General features: G+C 51.3%; 6 protein-coding genes and 1 non-coding gene across 7 annotated transcripts; 5 read left to right on the forward strand and 2 right to left on the reverse strand.

Annotated features, from left to right (window-relative positions):
• The first annotated feature begins 5,466 nt into the window (after window positions 1-5,466).
• Window positions 5,467-7,766, forward strand: BCR38DRAFT_393249 (hsp60 mitochondrial precursor-like protein). The gene is made up of 3 exons (XM_040857597.1): window positions 5,467-5,712; window positions 5,790-5,931; window positions 5,991-7,766. Exons 1-3 carry the CDS (start codon window positions 5,602-5,604, stop codon window positions 7,496-7,498), a joined length of 1,761 nt encoding a protein of 586 aa, XP_040715894.1. The 5' UTR covers window positions 5,467-5,601; the 3' UTR covers window positions 7,499-7,766.
• Window positions 7,767-8,692: 926 nt separating this feature from the next.
• BCR38DRAFT_343762 (cofilin/tropomyosin-type actin-binding protein) lies at window positions 8,693-9,352 on the forward strand (the record flags this gene model as incomplete). Its single annotated transcript, XM_040856061.1, has 5 exons — window positions 8,693-8,809; window positions 8,852-8,933; window positions 8,975-9,038; window positions 9,087-9,135; window positions 9,206-9,352. Coding segments are annotated over 5 exons (459 nt in total), but the record flags the coding sequence as incomplete, so codon positions are not given.
• A 343-nt stretch (window positions 9,353-9,695) lies between these two features.
• BCR38DRAFT_458140 (cell-cycle control medial ring component-domain-containing protein) lies at window positions 9,696-10,372 on the reverse strand (the record flags this gene model as incomplete). Its single annotated transcript, XM_040862122.1, has 2 exons — window positions 9,696-10,208; window positions 10,262-10,372. 2 exons carry the CDS (start codon window positions 10,370-10,372, stop codon window positions 9,696-9,698), a joined length of 624 nt encoding a protein of 207 aa, XP_040715896.1.
• Window positions 10,373-10,627: 255 nt separating this feature from the next.
• On the forward strand, window positions 10,628-13,657 carry BCR38DRAFT_215908 (NOL1/NOP2/sun family-domain-containing protein). Its single transcript, XM_040854197.1, has 6 exons — window positions 10,628-11,832; window positions 11,974-12,054; window positions 12,147-12,266; window positions 12,406-12,513; window positions 12,568-12,619; window positions 12,745-13,657. The coding sequence occupies exons 1-6, from the start codon at window positions 10,764-10,766 to the stop codon at window positions 13,559-13,561; spliced, it is 2,247 nt and encodes a 748-aa protein (XP_040715897.1). The 5' UTR covers window positions 10,628-10,763; the 3' UTR covers window positions 13,562-13,657.
• Window positions 13,658-14,026: 369 nt separating this feature from the next.
• Window positions 14,027-14,332, reverse strand: BCR38DRAFT_297005 (uncharacterized protein; the record flags this gene model as incomplete). The annotated part of the gene is made up of 1 exon (XM_040854508.1): window positions 14,027-14,332. A coding segment is annotated over one exon (306 nt), but the record flags the coding sequence as incomplete, so codon positions are not given.
• Window positions 14,333-16,452: 2,120 nt separating this feature from the next.
• On the forward strand, window positions 16,453-17,478 carry BCR38DRAFT_343436 (pectinesterase; the record flags this gene model as incomplete). The annotated part of the gene is made up of 1 exon (XM_040856033.1): window positions 16,453-17,478. One exon carries the CDS (start codon window positions 16,453-16,455, stop codon window positions 17,476-17,478), a length of 1,026 nt encoding a protein of 341 aa, XP_040715899.1.
• Window positions 17,479-18,132: 654 nt separating this feature from the next.
• Window positions 18,133-18,235, forward strand: BCR38DRAFT_t182. The gene has a single exon. It is a non-coding gene; the product is annotated as a tRNA-Thr (tRNA).
• The last annotated feature ends 547 nt before the right edge of the window (window positions 18,236-18,782 follow it).

Raw genomic sequence — 18,782 nt, forward strand, 5'->3', positions numbered from 1 at the left:
ACTCGCCCATTTTCCTGATCGATCAAATTAATTTTAATGTCGGGCCGGCGAGGAGTAAGCGGGCCTCGCCACTACTCCGACCGGCGGGGTACACTATGGAGAAGGAGGCCCAGGGCTCGGAGTGGATGGGCGAGGAAAAGGAGGTCCCGGTTGCCCTCCTCGGCCACTGAAGAGGTGGCTCGCCGAAGCAGCGCAGCATGATTATCAGCGCCGCGCTATCGCTGAGGAACCGGAGGGCCCTTTGATGCGGATACCACAAAGTGGCATTCCGGACTGGACCGACTGGAGGCGACTACCCCGTGCCAGAATAGGTCCGGCAAAATAGGATTAGCAGCCTTCTTATTCAAGATAGGGGCTTTTGGCGTGTACTCGCCGCTATGCCTCTGCAGTAACGTCCCGAAGACGGCAGAGCACGTAATCCTCTTTTACGGATTGTTGGAAGGACCGAGGGAACGGCTACGGCTCACTGTCACACCGCGGCTGCTATACTCTCGCAAAGACTTCGTAACAGCAACAGGAAAACCAGTAGTTAGTGGGACTATTGTAAGGTGGCTTCTAGGGACGGGTTGGACAGATTTAGGGCCTCGATAGCATCGATCTTCTCAGGGGGACTTTTCGTGGGTTGGGAACCAACGCAGCATAGCAGTGAACGCAACGCAGTAGGTACAAGGGCGAACCGACCAAGCAGCGTATATATTTTTACCAGCCATTAGGGTACGGTTTAACATACTTGAGTACTAGTAGAGGTACCCAGGGCCTCGAGCCTACGGCGTATTTAATGATAATAATAATATTAACGTTTTCGATATGCATGGGTGTTTCACTGTCCCAGGAAGTGATAACTCGGTTTACACAACCATTGAAAATAGCCCAAATCCAAGTGGGTGCACGATATTGCACCGAACGGCGACATCCAGAATCATCCGCTTTCCATCCATCCCAAACTCAACGGGAGATTCCTTTGAAAGTGTCCAGCGTAGTCCTCTTCGCCTAAATTCCGGGATGATTGTTCGTCTATGGCGGCAAATGCAATCAGCTTGTCTTTTGATGGATAGGACAGGGCAAGAGTAGAATTCTGCGTGACAAGGGGCTATAGTTCCAAGGTGTTGCCGTCATATACTGTACGGGGGATGAACGTTAGGAAACAAGTTACATTTCTAGTGAAGGTCTGGAACTGGAACGGGTGGTACATCCTCTGAAGATGTTTCATATACTCGCTGACAGTTGGATCGTGTCCACATGACCACCCAATTTGGTCGTGGCAGAACATGAGCCTCCTGGGAGAGCAATCGCTCTTGGAAGAACCAATCACGGCCCCCTAGAGGCTGTCCTCTTCATGAGCCGGAGGTATCCGCAAGTGTATTAATGGCAAACATCGTTCTAAATCGTTTAGCTGGGGTTTTTGGTTTGCCCGAGGATGTGTGGGGGACGGAGGGGGGAAAGGAGATCGTCCACGCGACTCCAGTCTCCAATTTAGCAATACTGAATGAAGTTGGTGTTTCATGAAACAAAAGCTACAGCGTGGGGTTATCGGCATGCTCAAACGAATATATTGAGTACGCAGTTAAGATAGAGAACTTGCATTTCTGTTGAGTGCATCAGCTAGTCGCCCGTAAAGCTGTCGCTAGATTGAAGAATATATAACGTTAAGCTATTGATTTATATGTAATATATACCAAGCTGTCGACAAACTCGGATTCAAGGTTCAGACTAACCTCACTAACCTCACTATCCCCCTTTGGTTGGTTAGTGATCAGATTAGTAAGGAAGTCGCTGTGGTAGGATTTACTGCTAAGAGATGAAGCCAACGCTAACCTCGCCGGCACGGTCACCCAGGAATATGCTAGCGGAGTTGGCTATAGCCTCCTCTATGCCTCGTCCGATTCATCCAGCTAGTTATTTTCCATATCTACCCGGAGTGGGTTCAGGAGTGGGTACGCAGCTTCGTGGAGGATAGGACGGTACGCCTCCGGTTCGATGGCAAGGAGTCAGAGCCAATCCCCCTACGAGCTGGCGTCCCCCAGGGGTCACCGCTATCCCCGATACTGTTTATATTATACATTTCAACGCTGTACGAGGAGCTAGCGGAGCAGCACCCACTACTTTTAGTAGTCGGGTTCGCGGACGACACGAACCTGCTAAGCGTCGGCACCGATCCAGACACGACCTGCCGCCGGTTGGAGGGCGCATGGGCTACGTGTCAGCGGTGGGCAGTGAGGCACGGGATGGAGTTCGCCCCTGACAAGAGTGAGCTAATGCACTTTACTAGGGCCCGAGAGCCCTTGCCGCAAAGTATTCGCCTTGGGGACGCCACAGTGTCGCCGGTAGTCTCAGCGAGGTTCCTAGGAGTCTGGTTCGACCGCAAACTGACGTGGCACGCCCATGTTGAGCGTGTTAAAACAAAAATGGCAACTCAAAAGCTAGCCCTGACAAAGCTAGTCAATATGTCGTGGGGCTGCGATCTTATACGAGCGAGGCTGTTATATACGGTGGTTATCCGTAGCGCGATCGCCTTCGGGGCGACTGCGTGGCATACTATAAGTGAGGAACCGGCAGGGCCAGCTAAGAGCCTGATGGGGATACAGAACGAGTGCCTCCGGGTAGTCTGTGGCGCCCACAAAGCGACGTCGGTTCGCCACCTGGAAGCAGAAGCAGCAATCCCGCCACTAGACCTCTATCTTAGTGCCCGGGCTGCTAAGTTTGAAGAACGGCTACGGCTTAGCGGGAAGAGAAATCTACTTCGCAGCGCGAGCGCTAAAGCGTCACATATACTCCGGCAGGATAGGCCGGCGAAGAGGAAGCAGACGTCGCAGCTACTCCGACCGGCAGGGTACACTATGGAGAAGGAGGCCCGGGGCTCCGAGTGGATGAGTGAGGAGAAGGAGGTCCCGGCTGCCCTCCTCGGCCACTGGAGGAAGAGATGGCTCACCGGAGCAGAGCATCACGATCGCCAGCGACGCGCTATCGCTGAGGAACCGGAGGGCCCTTCGATGCAGATATCGAAAGGAGGCAAGTATTTCGGCCTCAACCGACTGGAGGCGTCCACGCTGTGCCAGATCAGGACGGAAAAAATAGGACTAGCAGCCTTCTTATTCAAGACAGGGGCTTTTGGCGTGTACTCGCCGCTATGCCGCTGTGGCGACGCCCCTGAGACGGCAGAACACGTAATCCTCTTTTGCGGGCTGTTGGAAGGACCGAGGGAACGATTACGGGCCGCTATCGCACCAGGGCCACTATACTCTCGCAGAGACCTCGCAACGGCAACAGGAGAACCAGTAGTCAGTGGGACTATTGTAAGGTGGCTGCTAGGGACGGGTCGGACAGCTTCAAGGCCCAGATAGCATCGATCTTCTCAGGGGGACTTCGTTGGTAGGTTGAGAACCAACGTAGTATGGTAGTGAACGCAACGCAGTCGCCAATAGGGCGAACCGACGACGCAGCGTATGTATTTAGTCCAGCAATTAGGGCACGGTTTAACATACGGGAGTACTGGTAGAGGGGGTGCCGGAGCAGCCTTAGCCGAGGCCTAGCGAGATAGAGATACTACCGGAGTCGGCGTTATATGGGCAATTAGACCCTCTAAAGTATGAAGGCAGCGGCTTAAGCGTTAGAGGATGTGACAGGCTGTGCCTGAAATGGGATCCGGAGCTGCAAGAACCTTGCGTCCGGATCCAACAAAGGAACCATCGAGGGCATATAAAAACATAGTTTGTGTTCTCGGAAAACTCGCTTATTTTACTTTCCTCCTCAGTTAGATAATTAACAGTATTTGGCCATGTTGAGCTGTATAGTTTCGCAGTGAGCCCGTCACAGAGGAATTCCAAGATAACAGCCAAGTTTCAAAGTGCTAGATATTTTCCAGAGATTCGTGAGCTAATAAGTCTTATAGGGGGTCTTACAAGGCTAGTAGGGACCTTAGCACCTTCAGTTACCCAAAACTACGGCTATTAGGGACCGCTAGCACGGTCAAAATAGCTATTTAAGCCTTAGCAATCATACCCCAACTAGGTTGCCCAACCAGGGCCTCCGGTGAGGTTACCATTAGCAACCAAAGTCTGGAGAATAGTGAGGGTATTAGTGTAAATACACGCCAACCCTAGCTCACCAGGTTAGCACGTTGAGGTTATTACGACCCTCGCTCGGATTGCATCATGGACATCATGGAACCTTCGCGGTAGCTCAGCAAGGTGAATTTCCCTCTGAAACGCGGCTGACCTGTCAATGGAGAACATTAAGGATGGTAGCGTTCCCCAGCAATGACTCAAAGATGCATAGGCTTAGCCATGGGCTTCATCCACCCCGAAGCACCAGTGGGGTGTCATAGTTTTCAACGTGAATAAGACGTTGGGAGCACCAATTGTTGTCTGTTAGTCTGCATGAAAAACCTGAAGACTCATTCATAGTCGTCCTTACAACTTTCAAGCCACCTTCTGGCGGTTTCGTGGACGGTCGAGTGACCAGTTTTGCTGGGCAATTCCCGCAACAGAAAAGAAGTCTCGTCAGAATCGAGATCAGTCATCAAAAGTTGCACAAATCGAGAATATATTTCCGGTGTAGCAGTATCGTAGCGGTGTCGGTGACCTCGAAGGTGACTTCGTCTCCATCCATAGGGAGACCGTCTCCGTGATCTACCTCTCTCAAACCATTATGCCTAGCTTTCCTTCAAACGCCACCCAACCACCATTTCGGCTGACTCTTTCATTTGCCCCAATCTGAAAGGTCAGGTAGAAGGATAGGTGCGTGACAGTACCACCCCTGAATTTCCAATTCGCCGGTACTCTATTGTTCAGGTGATAACATATCTTGAATACTTGTTTGGCGGCCTCGCTTAGGTCCTCGAGGCTGGGATGATATCAACAGTTTTCCCTTCCGCAGTTCATTGTTCAAACTTGAAACATTGACACACAATTTCCGCAAAGTATGTCGAGGCCACTAGAAGAAGATAGGCGTCGCAAGCTGTTGACGAAGGTTAAGCAATCAGGGTGGGATATTCAGTGGAACATGAATGTGTAGATGGATCGCGCATGTAGGCGACAATATCTTATATCATCGTGAAGTACGACGAAGCAGAGAAAGAGAATACGATGCCCATGAGTCATAACCTTGCAAACAGGGGTCATGATGAGTGCTTGTTCAACGTTGCGGTGCAATCTGAATTGCCCTGGCGGCTATTGACTGCTAGAAAATCGTGGCCTTGTCATTTTGACTTGTTCATCATGTAACTCGCCGCTACTGATGATCAATCTACATGATACTTGAATAGGGACTAATAAGCACCCTTCTACCTACCCACAGTATCCAGTATATTGATGTATACAGGTGTTGCACCCCGCAGGAGCGCGCACAGTGGATTGACGTTCCACGGTTTTCCACCCGGAGAACACTATCCCGTATTTAGCCTAGTGCAGCTACCTCGGCTTTGGAATTGATTCCATGGAAGCTTCAGCCGAAATTTTTGAAGCTTTCCCCCAGATTCGATGTTGAATTCGACGTTTTTCTCCTCCCAAACCACACCAACCCTCCTCTCCGTTTCCATTACTGCCATTCAATTCCTCTTTGGTCTCGGTCCCGGAGTCTCTCAGTCCTCATAATCAGCCCATTATGCAGCGTGCTCTGTCATCCCGAGCAAGGGCCTCGGTCCTCTCGTCTGCTGCTGCTTCTAAGTTTAGGCCTGGTGCAGGTCTTTCGCAACAGCTTCGATTTGCGCACAAGGTATTTCAGGCCGCTGCAGATCACTTCATAGGTACCATTGACGCACAAGGACTTGTTTACTGACAGGCTTACTCCAGGAATTGAAGTTCGGTGTCGAAGCGCGCGCCTCGCTATTGGCCGGCGTTGAGACTTTGGCCAAAGCTGTTGCCACAACACTCGGCCCCAAAGGACGAAATGTCCTCATTGAGTCAAGTTATGGCTCACCTAAGATTACAAAGGGTATGTGTTCGAAACTAGGCGTCTCCGAGCCGTGCTGCGGAATAGCTGACTCGATCTAGACGGTGTCACGGTTGCACGAGCAATCAGCTTACAGGACAAGTTTGAAAACCTCGGTGCCAAGTTGTTACAAGACGTTGCATCGAAAACGAACGAATCTGCCGGTGATGGCACCACCAGTGCTACAGTCCTCGCACGAGCTATCTTCTCAGAGACCGTTAAGAATGTGGCTGCAGGATGCAATCCCATGGACTTGCGCCGCGGCACTCAAGCGGCCGTCGAGGCTGTGGTCGAGTATCTACAGAAGAACAAGAGAGTCATCACGACCAGCGCTGAGATTGCCCAGGTTGCTACCATCAGTGCCAATGGCGATACTCACATCGGTAAGCTGATCGCCAACGCCATGGAGAAGGTCGGCAAGGAGGGTGTCATTACAGTTAAGGAGGGCAAGACCATGAGTGATGAGTTAGAGGTTACTGAGGGCATGCGCTTCGACCGTGGCTTTGTGTCACCATACTTCATCACAGACGCCAAGTCGCAAAAGGTCGAGTTTGAAAAGCCCTTGATTCTCCTGTCCGAGAAGAAGATCTCTGCCGTCCAAGACATCATTCCAGCTCTCGAGGCCTCTACCCAACTGCGACGGCCTCTGGTCATCATTGCTGAGGATATTGACGGCGAGGCTCTGGCGGTCTGCATTCTGAACAAGCTCCGCGGACAGCTGCAAGTTGCCGCTGTGAAGGCTCCCGGATTTGGTGACAACCGAAAGTCCATCCTCGGCGACATCGCTGTCCTTACAAACGGCACCGTTTTTACAGATGAGTTGGACATCAAGCTCGAGAAGGCCACTCCCGACATGCTTGGCACGACCGGCTCTATTACTATCACCAAGGAGGACACCATCATTCTTAACGGAGAGGGAAGCAAAGATTCTATTGCGCAGCGTTGTGAGCAGATCCGCGGTGTTATGAGCGACCCTACCACATCAGACTACGAGAAGGAAAAGCTCCAAGAGCGTCTGGCCAAGCTGTCTGGTGGTGTTGCCGTCATCAAAGTCGGTGGCTCCTCTGAAGTCGAGGTCGGCGAGAAGAAGGACCGCTTTGTGGATGCTCTGAACGCCACCCGTGCTGCTGTCGAGGAAGGTATCCTGCCTGGTGGTGGCACAGCTCTCCTCAAGGCGGCTAGCAACGCCCTCAAGGACATCAAGTCTGCCAACTTTGACCAACAGCTCGGTGTCAGCATCGTCAAGAACGCCATCACCCGCCCCGCAAGGACCATTGTTGAGAACGCCGGCCTTGAAGGCTCAGTTGTTGTGGGCAAGCTTATGGACGAGTTCGGCAACGACTTCCACAAGGGCTTCGACAGCGCTAAGGGCGAGTACGTGGACATGATCGAGGCCGGTATCCTTGACCCTCTCAAGGTTGTCCGCACCGGCCTTGTCGATGCGAGCGGTGTTGCCTCACTACTTGGCACAACCGAGGTGGCGATTGTTGAGGCTCCCGAGGAGAAGGGCCCTGCCCCTGGTGGCATGGGGGGTATGGGAGGTATGGGAGGTATGGGCGGCATGATGTAAAACAACGGTAAAGCCTGATTCTTAATTTCCTTGTACCAAAACTTTGGGCTAGGGGTATTCGGCTTCGGTGTTACGACGTACGGATACATATGTGGCCATGTAATCTCTCCTCTCTGCTCTCCCGTACACATGTACCTCGTTGTTGTTTTGATATCCCGAGAGGCGTTGCAAGAGTTGTATAATAGTCTAGAGCCACAAAATCACGCAATAGATTCTCTATGTCGATATGATTTTGACACAATCATACGTCTTGCACCTTCAGGCATGAAGAAACCCTTGACTGCCTAACATTGTACTTTTACCTTGTCCGCTTGTCCGCGTGCTCATCAACCAATTAGTCCCGCGGCGGTGATTTGAGACACGGCCGTGCTTCCTCAGGTAGGTGGGAAATTCTTTGATGCCTAGCAAGGTCATTAGAAATTGCCACGTCCCGTCTTTTCGAAGGCGAAGGCTGCAGCAATGAGGGCCATTGCCGATTGGTGAAAATTACTTGAGTACTTGGACGATGCAGCAACTCGGAATCAATTTGCAGCACTAGAGGTTGCGCAAGCCAATCACGTGCCCGGGCATGATCTCACCAGCAACCCGCGCCTGCCAAGTGGGTAAAAATCATAGCAACCCCACCAAGGCTCCTTCCTGTGTTGTGTTGATTGACCCTCTTCAGCCCGACCTTCGTTCCTTCCCCTCCATTTGAGAAACACTCCGCCCATCTCTCTTGTGCGCAATAATTCAACTCTTGCAAATCAGCCTTCCCCTTTTCCGACTCTCAACCCCAGAGCTGGAAGCCCATAGAGACGCATCTTCGTCATTGTTAGTCTCCTGCCCAAATCGCACTTACCACACCACCCCACATCCTCAAAATCGTCGCCTCTTACTCCCTGCTACCAGCTCTGCTGACCGCTTGCCATCGCAGCTCATACCCAAATTGTTTGCTTCTGCAATCTAGCATTTACCACCACAATGGTGAGAATCGAGCCCGGAAACGCATGAGGAAGCTCTACTGATAGTCATTTCTGAACACAGTCTCAATCAGGGTTCGTGCCTCTCTCTTACCGTACTCGAAGCCTCGCTGTCTCGGTTCTTGCATCGCGATCCGCATACCCCATACTCGCCCGAAGAAGACCATTTACTTGCATGTCGTGATGAGTCGACGGGGATTTCTGCTGACCTGTGCCTATTTACAGTGTGGCCGCATCGCAAGAGTGCATCACGGCTTTCAACGACCTGAAGCTTGCCAAGAAGTACAAGTACGTCATCTTCAAGCTGTCGGACGACAACCGCGAGATCGTCGTCGAAGACGCTGCTGGCGGAGTTGATCCTTCCGGCGAAGATGCGACGACTCGGTTCGAAGAGAGAAGAAAGGATTGGGATGAAGGCTTTGCGGCAAAGCTTATGAACGCCAAGACCAAGACTGTACGTGCAGATGGGACCGAACGTTTGTGGCCGTACACATACTCATATGCCGTTGCCAGGGAGCCGCCGACTGTCGCTACGCTGTGTATGACCTTCAGTACGATCTCGCATCCGGCGAGGGCGTCCGGTTAGTGGACCTGTACCCGCATAATTGAAGGATCCTAATGGTGCGCAGAAACAAGATTGCCTTCATCACATGGTCACCGGATACTGCATCTGTCAGAGTGCGCTCCCCCTCTCTCTACCCCCTTTCAACATATCCGCGGCAAATCCTCTATTAACACCACCATATAGACCAAGATGACCTACTCCTCGTCGAAGACTGCTTTAGAGCGTGCTCTCACTGGCATCGCAGAGAATCACCATGCGTCTGACAGTAGCGAAATTGAATTCGCTTATGTAGTGAACAAGGTTAGCAGAAACAAGGGCTTGGTAGTGTAAAACATCCTGCACCAAGAACCTGGGAATAGTTCTGCAACGGAGGCATGCCAACGTTCATGAAGCTTCGACGGTCGATGGCTTGAGCCCCTTACTGTTCACCTAGGACAGTACGGGGGCAACCTAGACCTGACGGATGAGACGCAATTCCAAATATGATGATAGTCGAGGTCTACACACTACACAGGACAGTGACGACGGGGTGGATCGCGAGCATTCTTGTTACGTCGGTTTGAGAATAAACCCTTGTCTATTCCAATAATGATCATTTTACGACTAGCGTTGACACGATAGACCTCGTGACTTACCGGTTATAAATCTGATACTGTTTTTAGTGGAGGAACTCTCACGAATTCGCCTTCCACGCCTCCTGGAAGGTGCGAAATAGTTCTCCGGTCTGCTTTTCGTCCCGTATCCTCTGCGACAAAAATCCTTTCAAATCATCCCAAAACTCGGCCGACTCAATTGTTTCCTGTCCGCTTTGACCCTGGGCAACATCGGTCTGGACGTCTGCCTCTGCGTCGAGTTTCTTCGCAGTCGCCGCCGCCCCTCCTAGGATCATGACAGAGAATTCTACGCTCGTCTCGCCCTCGGCCACAAGGTCCTTGAGTACTTTGCTGTCGACCACAGGCTTCTTCTTGTACAGCATCTTGATCTTGTCCACCGGTATGCTCGTCTGCTCTGCGACGACGTTCTTGACATCTAGGATGGACGTGTTAAGGGTCTGCGAGGACAGCTTGATGTCGAGGGGCGGGTTGCGGAGCGACTTGATGGCGACGGTGAGGGAACGTTCGGAGCCAGGAGCCGTGGGAACGGCCTTCCTCTTACTCATTTGGCGAGACATCTTAGGGAGGATATACTGTGTTGCTGTTAAACGAATGTCTATAGGATGTCGGGAGGTGCACCACATACGGCGCTCCGCGGCGGATAGCTCTTGGGATCCTCGACATGATCGGCTGATAGCTTGATAGGTCGTGCATCAAGCGCCGAGAGAAAGGTTTTGGCAAATGCTACTTCGGTCATGATAGCGAGATCTGTGGTGCTGTAGATAGGGTATGGGTAGGAAGAGTAGAGGGTTTGCTGGTTTGTGTCTCTGTTGTTCGGCATTGAGCGTTCAAGCGTCACGTCAATCCCTCAAATCCAAGTGGTGCCTGATGCCGGAAGTCTCAAACTGTCGATGTTGTTTGTCGTCACCGTTTTGATGCGCCACGATTTGTCCCGCTTTGTGGCTGGAGCTCAAGCTGCCGCGTTCAATCGAAGCAGGCATTGAAGCGCTAACGTTATCTTATCGCCCTGGCAGCAAAAAAAGTTCCCATTTGACTTGGGAAGGTGGGAGCGACTTGATTTCTCGACGGACATCGTAATATAACAGAACGTATCGCCCATACGTTCCTTGATCTAACTGCCAGTCAAAATGGGTGTCGGACGCCGTATGAAGAAACAGGGAGCACCTGAGCCCCTGTCCGAGGAGCATTTCGCCAGACTTAAGCGCAAAGCGGGTCTTCCAGTCGACGACACACCTAGGGATGCGCCCAGCAAGAAAAAGAGACGAACGTCGCAGGACGCTGGCCCAAAGAGCAATGTAGCTGCAGCGCAGAAACCCAAAAATTCTAATGGCAAGGGCAAAGGGGCAAATTCCACGCCGCTTGCAAAGCCGAACGGCAAAGCCTTGAAGTCGAAGGGCAAAGTCACAGCCCAAGAGCCGGAACTCGATGAGGATGTTAGCGATGGGCTTGGAGATTTTGATCTCGAGGACGACGAATTCCCCGATCTAGAAATGGACGGTGCCCAAGGCCTTGAAGATGATTTCCTAAACTCCGACAACTCGGTGTACGACTCGGACGACGGAGGCGACAAGAGGGCCATGTTCTCGGAAGATGAAGACGACTCGGATGCCGAAGACAAACTCACAGCGGCCAACATCGCAGGTTTATCGAGGAAACTCGATATGAAAAAAGCCGAGGAAGATGCAGAAGCTCAAGCAGAACTCGAGGAGGCGGCGTTGCAGACCAACATCGACGGCGACAAGCCCAATGTCTTCGACAATGAGGAGGAGGATGGTCTAGCTGCCAAGACCAAAGCCCTGCTGGCTCCCGATTTGCAATTGCTGCGGAACAGAATCACGGACACGATACGTGTACTAGGCGACTTCGCAAAGCTGGCTGAGACGGGCAAATCGAGGGCCGAGTACATCTCAAAGCTACTCAAGGACATCTGTGCATATTATGGCTACAACGAATACCTGTGTGACAAACTGTTCCATTTGTTTTCACCAGACGAAGCCTTTGCTTTCTTCGAAGCCAACGAAACGGCAAGACCTGTCGTCATCCGAACGAACACACTTAGGACACATCGTCGAGAGCTGGCCCAAGCCCTCATCAACCGCGGTGTCGTTTTGGAACCCGTGGGTAAATGGTCCAAGGTTGGACTGCAGATCTTTGAAAGTAACGTGCCTCTCGGAGCTACTCCAGAGTACCTCGCCGGTAAGCCACAAGCTCCTTCCTATCGCAGTTCTACTTTTGTCTTGGAAGTCGTGAACTTTTCGAAGAGTAGTCTCTCCCAAGATAGGACTTGAACCCCCAGACAGGCTCTAGGTGACAACTACTGACACTGAAGTGCATTAGGACATTACATTCTTCAAGCAGCCTCCTCCTTCCTACCCGTTATGGCTCTCGCTCCCCAAGAAAACGAACGGGTTCTTGACAGTAAGTGACTTCGAAACTGGAAACCCAACCCAACCCCCAAATTTTCATCAAATGAATAAGTTGCACGTACTAATCTACCTCCCTTGTTACAGTGGCTGCGGCTCCCGGCGGCAAGACCACGCATATTTCCGCTTTGATGAAGAATACTGGCGTGGTGTTCGCCAACGATCCAAGTAAAGCCCGTTCAAAGGGTCTCATAGGAAATATACATCGTACGTCTCTCCATTTCTACTCGTTGGTAGTCACTCCTGAGAACACCGCTGCAAAGTTTTCAACGATGAGTTTTGACGCTGAAACCGCTCTTTCTGCTCGGCGGTACCAAACCATACTTGCTAACGTTTCTTGTTGCAGGTCTTGGCGCTCGCAATGTTGTAGTCTGCAACTACGATGCGAGAGAATTTCCTCGCGTGCTTGGTGGATTTGACCGAGTACTTCTTGATGCGCCTTGCTCGGGGACAGGTTAGTGTTTCCTCAGCCTGGGTTTTATTTATTGCTTAGCCTAACACGCTACAGGTGTCATCGCAAAAGACCCAAGTGTGAAGACCAACAAGAGTGAAAAGGACTTGTAAGCAGATTTCATATGTCTCCAACATCCTTTTCGTTCTGTCTCGGCAAATTCCTACTCTCGAGACTCAATTTCCCCAGTTCCTAGCCACATGGCCCAAATAGGAGTCACTAACCCTCGTCAAGCATGACTTTACCTCACACGCAGAAACAACTTCTCCTTGCCGCAATAGACTCGGTTAATCACGCTTCGAAGACCGGTGGCTATATCGTATACTCGACATGCTCAGTCACGGTGGAGGAAAATGAGCAGGTCGTGCATTACGCACTCACCCGACGGCCTAATGTGAAGCTCGTTTCTACTGGCTTGACTTTTGGGAAGGAGGGTTTCACTCAATTCCGCGGCAAGCAGTTCGACCAGTCCCTTAGCCTGACACGCCGTTTTTACCCCCACACCACGAACATGGACGGCTTCTTTGTTGCCAAGTTCCAAAAGGTCGGTCCGTCCCCCACTGGAGTGGCGGCCAAGGACAAGACTACATCTGAAAATGTGGAACGCGAGGAGGTTATTGACAAGACACCTATCGCCGCTGATGAAAATATGGGTGGCGTGGAGCAGAATGACTTCGGGGGCTTTGATGAAGGCGAGGATCAGGAGTACATCAACAAGGCGAAGAGGAACGCAATGAGGAGGCGAGGATTGGACCCTCATGCATTGGATAAGACAAAGGCCACCAAGGTCGAAGCGGCGGATAAGAAGCCTGATGAAGTGCAGAGTGACGAGCCAGCAAAATCCAAGAAGGTGGCCAAGAAGGAGAAGAAGGTCGAAGTTGTGGAGAGCAAGCCTGCTGAGGTACAGAAGGATGCTCCAGCAAAGTCTCCCAAGGGGGGCAAGAAGGAGAAGAAGGTCGAAAATGTGGAGAGCAAAGGCAGTGTTATCAAGAAGGCTGAACCAGTAAATCTTGCGAAACGTGGCAAGGAGAAGAAGGGCACCAGGGTGTAGCGACTACACTGCACGGTAAGATCTGTGACATTCGCATGTTCGTTCCAGAGCACTAGCGCTAGAAGTTATTTTACATAATAGTGTTTATCATCGCAGCTTCATTTGCATGCTTAATGTTCTTCCAAACGGAGAAAGCCAATGTTGGGTCATATATGCCTGAACTGCGCAAACTATCAAGTTTAGAAGAAGCTGCCCATGACGCTTTTTTGCCTTTAGGGACGAAGCAAAAGCTGACGAGGCGAACATAGTGATTCCAGGGTTCATTGTGGTACGCAGCAGCATTGGTTCAGCGACTTAACATATAAGTTCGAGGACCAAAAGTCTCGCCCGAGTTGTGGTGCTACACTGCTATCTCTCCCTCGCACCTTGCATTAAGAAAGTAGAGCTTCGCTCATACCTTCCGAAGCCCATATCGCGCAACTCTTCTCGCATCGGCACGAATGATTCAACTCTACAAACCCAAAATAGCGCCATGATCTCGTTCCCCACAGCCTCGAAGGGGTCAAGTTTGGCAGACTCGCACCTGAACTCTTGAATACGGTTCTTGCACTTTTCCTCTCCCAGAATCTGTTCCACCGCTGTCCTCGCCGTCTTCGGTCTGGGCTGTTGCGGCAATAAAACCCCCAGGCCAGAACATTCCACCCTCCTCCCAAAGTCGGGCTTGTCAAATCGATTCCCCGTCTGGACCATGGGAACGCCGTTAGCGATAGCGTGCGTCAAGCCCCAATATCTGCTGTTGGACAAAAATAAATCTACATGTTCCAGCACCGCATCATAGAAATAATCAAGAACTCGGGCGTAGAACGCCTCCAGGAAGGTTGCTTGTATCGAGAATGTCCCAGAGACGCACAATTTTGCGATTGCAAGTTCATCGTCTCGGTCTGCAAGACATTTTATGGTTGGGACGATGAGTTCGTCATAGTCGAGGACTTCGGGGCCTTGGGCTACGAAGATGACTACTTTTCAGGCAGCCCCTGGAATAACACTTGCGCTATGCTGCAGCACTTTGTCGAACCAATCTGAGTAGGCGAGATTGGACGGCGATGGCTTCACTGGAAGGGCACTAGTGAATATGAAGTTGGGTGGCCAGGTAGATGCCGGAAATTCCAGATCCGGCAATCCCATCTGCAACGCAGCGTCATGGCAAACGGTCGAAGCCTCTGAAAACAGCGAGTTCAACCCATCCGTCCTAAACGCCTCATAGAGCGAGTCAACGGACCTGGTGAAAGCCAATATACAGTACGCTTCTTGCCCGATCCTTAGCATCCTTATTCCAAGCGTTGCCATATGCTTGCAAAACCCTCTTCTTCCCAGCCTCATCATCATCAAGCGGCAACCCCGGTCCCCACGGCGGCCTCTCAGGAATAGCTCAGTGCACAGGGTACAGCGCCTATCCCCAGCGTCCTAATTTCATGCTCCGTCTCAACCCCAGACGGCAAATGATTCCCTTACTTAAGCGCTAAGGTCCCGGAGAAGCACATATCCGTCGGCAGCACGATCCGCTTCCCCGGCTCGCGCCGCCGCACGCCGCCGATGCGAAGCGTTTCGATTCCAGACCACTGGGTAATAGACTACAAATGCTTCATCGAGAGGCGCGGCGAGGTCAGGCGCATTCACAATGGTTGGTCACCGGCACGTGTCATCGAGACTGGACCAGAAACCGGTGATGGGGCCGAATTGGTCCCCAATGGCTTCGAGGCGGAATTCCATTTGACTGTGCCCAAAATTGTGACGCTGAAGCTGAGGGAGACGAGATAAGTGCTAATTTGCAGGGCGGGCCTTGTGTGGCTTTCCCGTGAAGCGATAATGTCGAAGATGGGACGGCGAGACGGCGGGTTTGCTGGACACAGCTGGATTTTATTGAGGTTGACTAAAATGGGTGTCGTCAGGGTTGACGGAGGTGGGCGAGGTCTTACATGTCGTTCAATGGGGATGGCCTCTCCTCTTCGAGTGCCCTGGGTCGTCTGCTTGATTATCCGTGCACCGCTTCGATGCCGCTGGATTGGGTGCTTGTTTCAACTTGTCATGACCAATGGTGTGATGAAATGGCAGATGGCTTTCAGTTATTTCCAGAGGCCGATGACGCTTGGTGCTCGGGAGACTGACTCGTGTAGTGGACAAGGTTCCGGGAAACGGGCTCGCAATGTTTAGAGAAACTCCAAGTCGCTCTAGACATGTGGAGGATCATATAAGACGAAACTTGTGAGAATATGGAGCCATGTGGACTATCCTTTCCATTCCCCACAACTGGATATTTATGTCTGACAGATATATCAAACCTCCAATCGCGGTGACAGGGCGGTGACAGAATTTCCAGAACTTCTGAAGAACTGAACTGTCATGACCTGGACAAAAAGCTATTTATTTATTCGGTATAGGGAGCGCCATGGACGAGATATGACCTTTCACCATACGTTGTATAGTTCGGTGCTTATAGACATACTCATCACAACAAGCCGCTGTGCTAGAAAGTCACAGAATCCGTCATCGCCCGCCACTGCTAGATGACAGCAAAACCTAGTCTCAAATGCTTGAAATGGAGCTCGGATCTGGCTCAAGACATTCTTCGTTTGCTAAATCTAGCAACTAGCACATCATGTTCTGGGCAAAATGTGCTCGTTTACTATTCCGCGGAGCAATCCCGTCCCGCCGCATGCTCTTGGGAGTCTAATATGCTTCAGGCGACCCCATCATGATTGCTTGGCCAATTTCCCATAACGGTACAACCCCACATATACACTGAAGACAAATTGGAAGGGATGCATGCGATGCTGTGCTCAATGGGAGTAGCCGAGTTGGTCTTGGATACAAATGTCTACTTAAACTATGGAGCTGCTTCCATCTTATGAATCTCTATCGATTTTCCTATTTCAAGCTCAAGTAGATTTGCGATGTGGGCACAAGTGTTGATGACTTTGGCGTTTGCCATGCCCAACATCGTCGCTGCTAGTGGGACCAATTGTAGTGGAACATATGCGCGAACGATTCCTCCACAAGGTTCTCTAGTTGTCGATGCCACGGACGAATATCCCGAAAGCTTCTCCAGCGTCAGTGCAGCCGTGGCCAACCTGAATAATGCCACTACAGACCAACAGACAATCTTTATCCTGCCGGGAGTATATTCAGAGCAGGTCTACATCCCCTTCCTAGACGGCCCTCTCATAATCCAAGGCTACACCTGCGATACACGCTCCTACGCCAGCAACTTCGCCACCCTAACCGGCAACCTCTCCCGGCAAACCCCCAACATAACCAACAACGACGGGACCGCCACCCTGCGCCTGTGGTCCGCAAACGTCAAAGTCTACAACCTAAACATAGCCAATACCTTCGGTGAAGCCCTCTCCAACGGTCAGGCCCTAGCCCTTAGCGCGCAGGCAACCAACCAGGGGTTTTATGGGTGCAACTTCACCGGCTACCAAGACACCATCTACGCTAACGAGGGGCGACAAATCTACGCCAAATCGTACATTAACGGCGCGATAGATTTCATTTTTGGCCAACGAGCGGCCGCTTGGTTCGAGGGGTGTGATATCGAAACTATAGGCAACGGATACATCACGGCTAATGGAAGGGAGGCGGAGAACAATACGAGTTTTTATGTGTTTAACAGCTGCGCAGTAAATGGGACGAGCGGGGTGAACTCGACGTATTTGGGAAGGCCGTGGAGGCCGTATAGTCGAGTTGTGTTTCAGGAGAGCCATTTGGAGGATGTGGTCAGCCCTGAGGGTTGGGTTCGGTGGGATGATACGCAGAGTTTGGATAATGTCTATTATCGCGAGTTTGGGAACATGGGGCCGGGTGCTGCTGGGCCGAGGGCGAACTTTACTGCATCGTTGGATGAGCCGGTGAGGCTGGCGGAGGTTTTGGGCGATGGGTTTGAGAGCGAGTGGTGGGTTCACATGGATTATTTGTGAAGTAGAACAAGTGGTGGGAGCGGAAGATGCACGCACAGATCTGCAAAGTGATGGTTCGAATATACGTTTCGAGGAAATCCGTTGTAGATTCCTCATATCAGCTCATATCATTTTGTCGTCGTTCGTAGGTCAATAACAGACCAGACGTGGAAAGCCTCTTCCCTGTTAAGTCTCACTCCGAAGCAAGGCCATTTTCTGATGATGTGGGGGGTTGAAGAATAAGCGTGAAAGAAACAACTTGAGTTGTATGTAAGTCGTCTATAGGCCAGCTTACGAAAACTTGATGCAGCAGGTGGTTTTATCAAAGCATCACTAATATTTTGCATTTGAAAACATATTGTGGTACCAACGAGAAAGCTAGCTATAGATAATCCCATCATCAACAAGCTGAAAATTGCATATGTCGGCCAGTGACTTGAACCTATTACTCGTTATAGATGGTCTGTGTATAACCAGATCTGCCTTTGAGCCTATAGCACATGCGCCATCGTAAATCCTGTCGTCTAGTCGACAATTCACAACTTGGCTTAGTATCCAAGCGGCGACACTTTGAGAACTACCAGTGCCTTTGAGGTCCATTTAGTTTGGATGCCTGCTAGTTATATTTCACCTTCGTTTCCATAGCTCCTCATCGTAGTGGCGCTACTTATTAGCGTCGGCTGGTGTAGTTGGTCACTTCGCTGGTAGATAAGTCCCGATTTGAGCCTCGCCCACTTGGGTCGGTGACGAGTCGCGGGTTCGAATCCCGCAGCTGACACACAAGGGGGTTTAGTCAACCCTTACGGCGCGCTGCCCACCTTGTTGACTTCGCCTACCTAGCGATAATAGGGAGATTGGTGCAGTTTAGGATTACGAGCATCCTAGCCAGTCGACCGTCAAGCACTACGTCGGCGGAATATAACTCGACAGCCGGTCCAGAATTCGAATCGTTAATCCGACCCCTTATCGGACCCCCTCTCGCCGCGATTCTTGCGAGCGTCTAGACCACGTTACGGTCTATCCACTTGAGCGTATGGTTGAGATGTATACGCTCGACGAGAACCCCAATTAGCAGATACTACGACTTGTCGCGACAAAAAATAGTCGAGCATCTTCTGCACATCAGCAGCATCCCATCCCTGAGGACGAATTTAAGTGCCACATTACCACGCTTATCGGTAGTTCAGGCAGGGGTTGTAGCACAGACTTAGGGAGGGACAGGAGGTTTAGTAGTCGTTTGGCTACAAGTTTACCTGTATAACCGCCCGACGCGGCTTAAGGGCCCGCTATATCATCTATAGCCCCTTAAGGGAGTACTTGTAGAG

The sequence above is a fragment of the Pseudomassariella vexata genome (assembly GCF_002105095.1).
Source record: "Pseudomassariella vexata strain CBS 129021 chromosome Unknown BCR38scaffold_7, whole genome shotgun sequence".
In the NCBI taxonomy this organism is placed as follows: Eukaryota; Fungi; Ascomycota; class Sordariomycetes; order Amphisphaeriales; family Pseudomassariaceae; genus Pseudomassariella; species Pseudomassariella vexata.

Coding starts and splice junctions, on each gene's coding strand:
- BCR38DRAFT_393249 (XM_040857597.1), top strand. CDS start 5,602: ATGCAGCGTGCTCTGTCATCCCGAGCAAGGGCCTCGGTCCTCTCGTCT. Junction 5,713..5,789: donor AGCTTCGATTTGCGCACAAG/GTATTTCAGGCC, acceptor GGCTTACTCCAG/GAATTGAAGTTCGGTGTCGA. Junction 5,932..5,990: donor CTCACCTAAGATTACAAAGG/GTATGTGTTCGA, acceptor GACTCGATCTAG/ACGGTGTCACGGTTGCACGA.
- BCR38DRAFT_215908 (XM_040854197.1), top strand. CDS start 10,764: ATGGGTGTCGGACGCCGTATGAAGAAACAGGGAGCACCTGAGCCCCTG. Junction 12,514..12,567: donor TGCGCCTTGCTCGGGGACAG/GTTAGTGTTTCC, acceptor AACACGCTACAG/GTGTCATCGCAAAAGACCCA. Junction 12,620..12,744: donor AACAAGAGTGAAAAGGACTT/GTAAGCAGATTT, acceptor ACCCTCGTCAAG/CATGACTTTACCTCACACGC.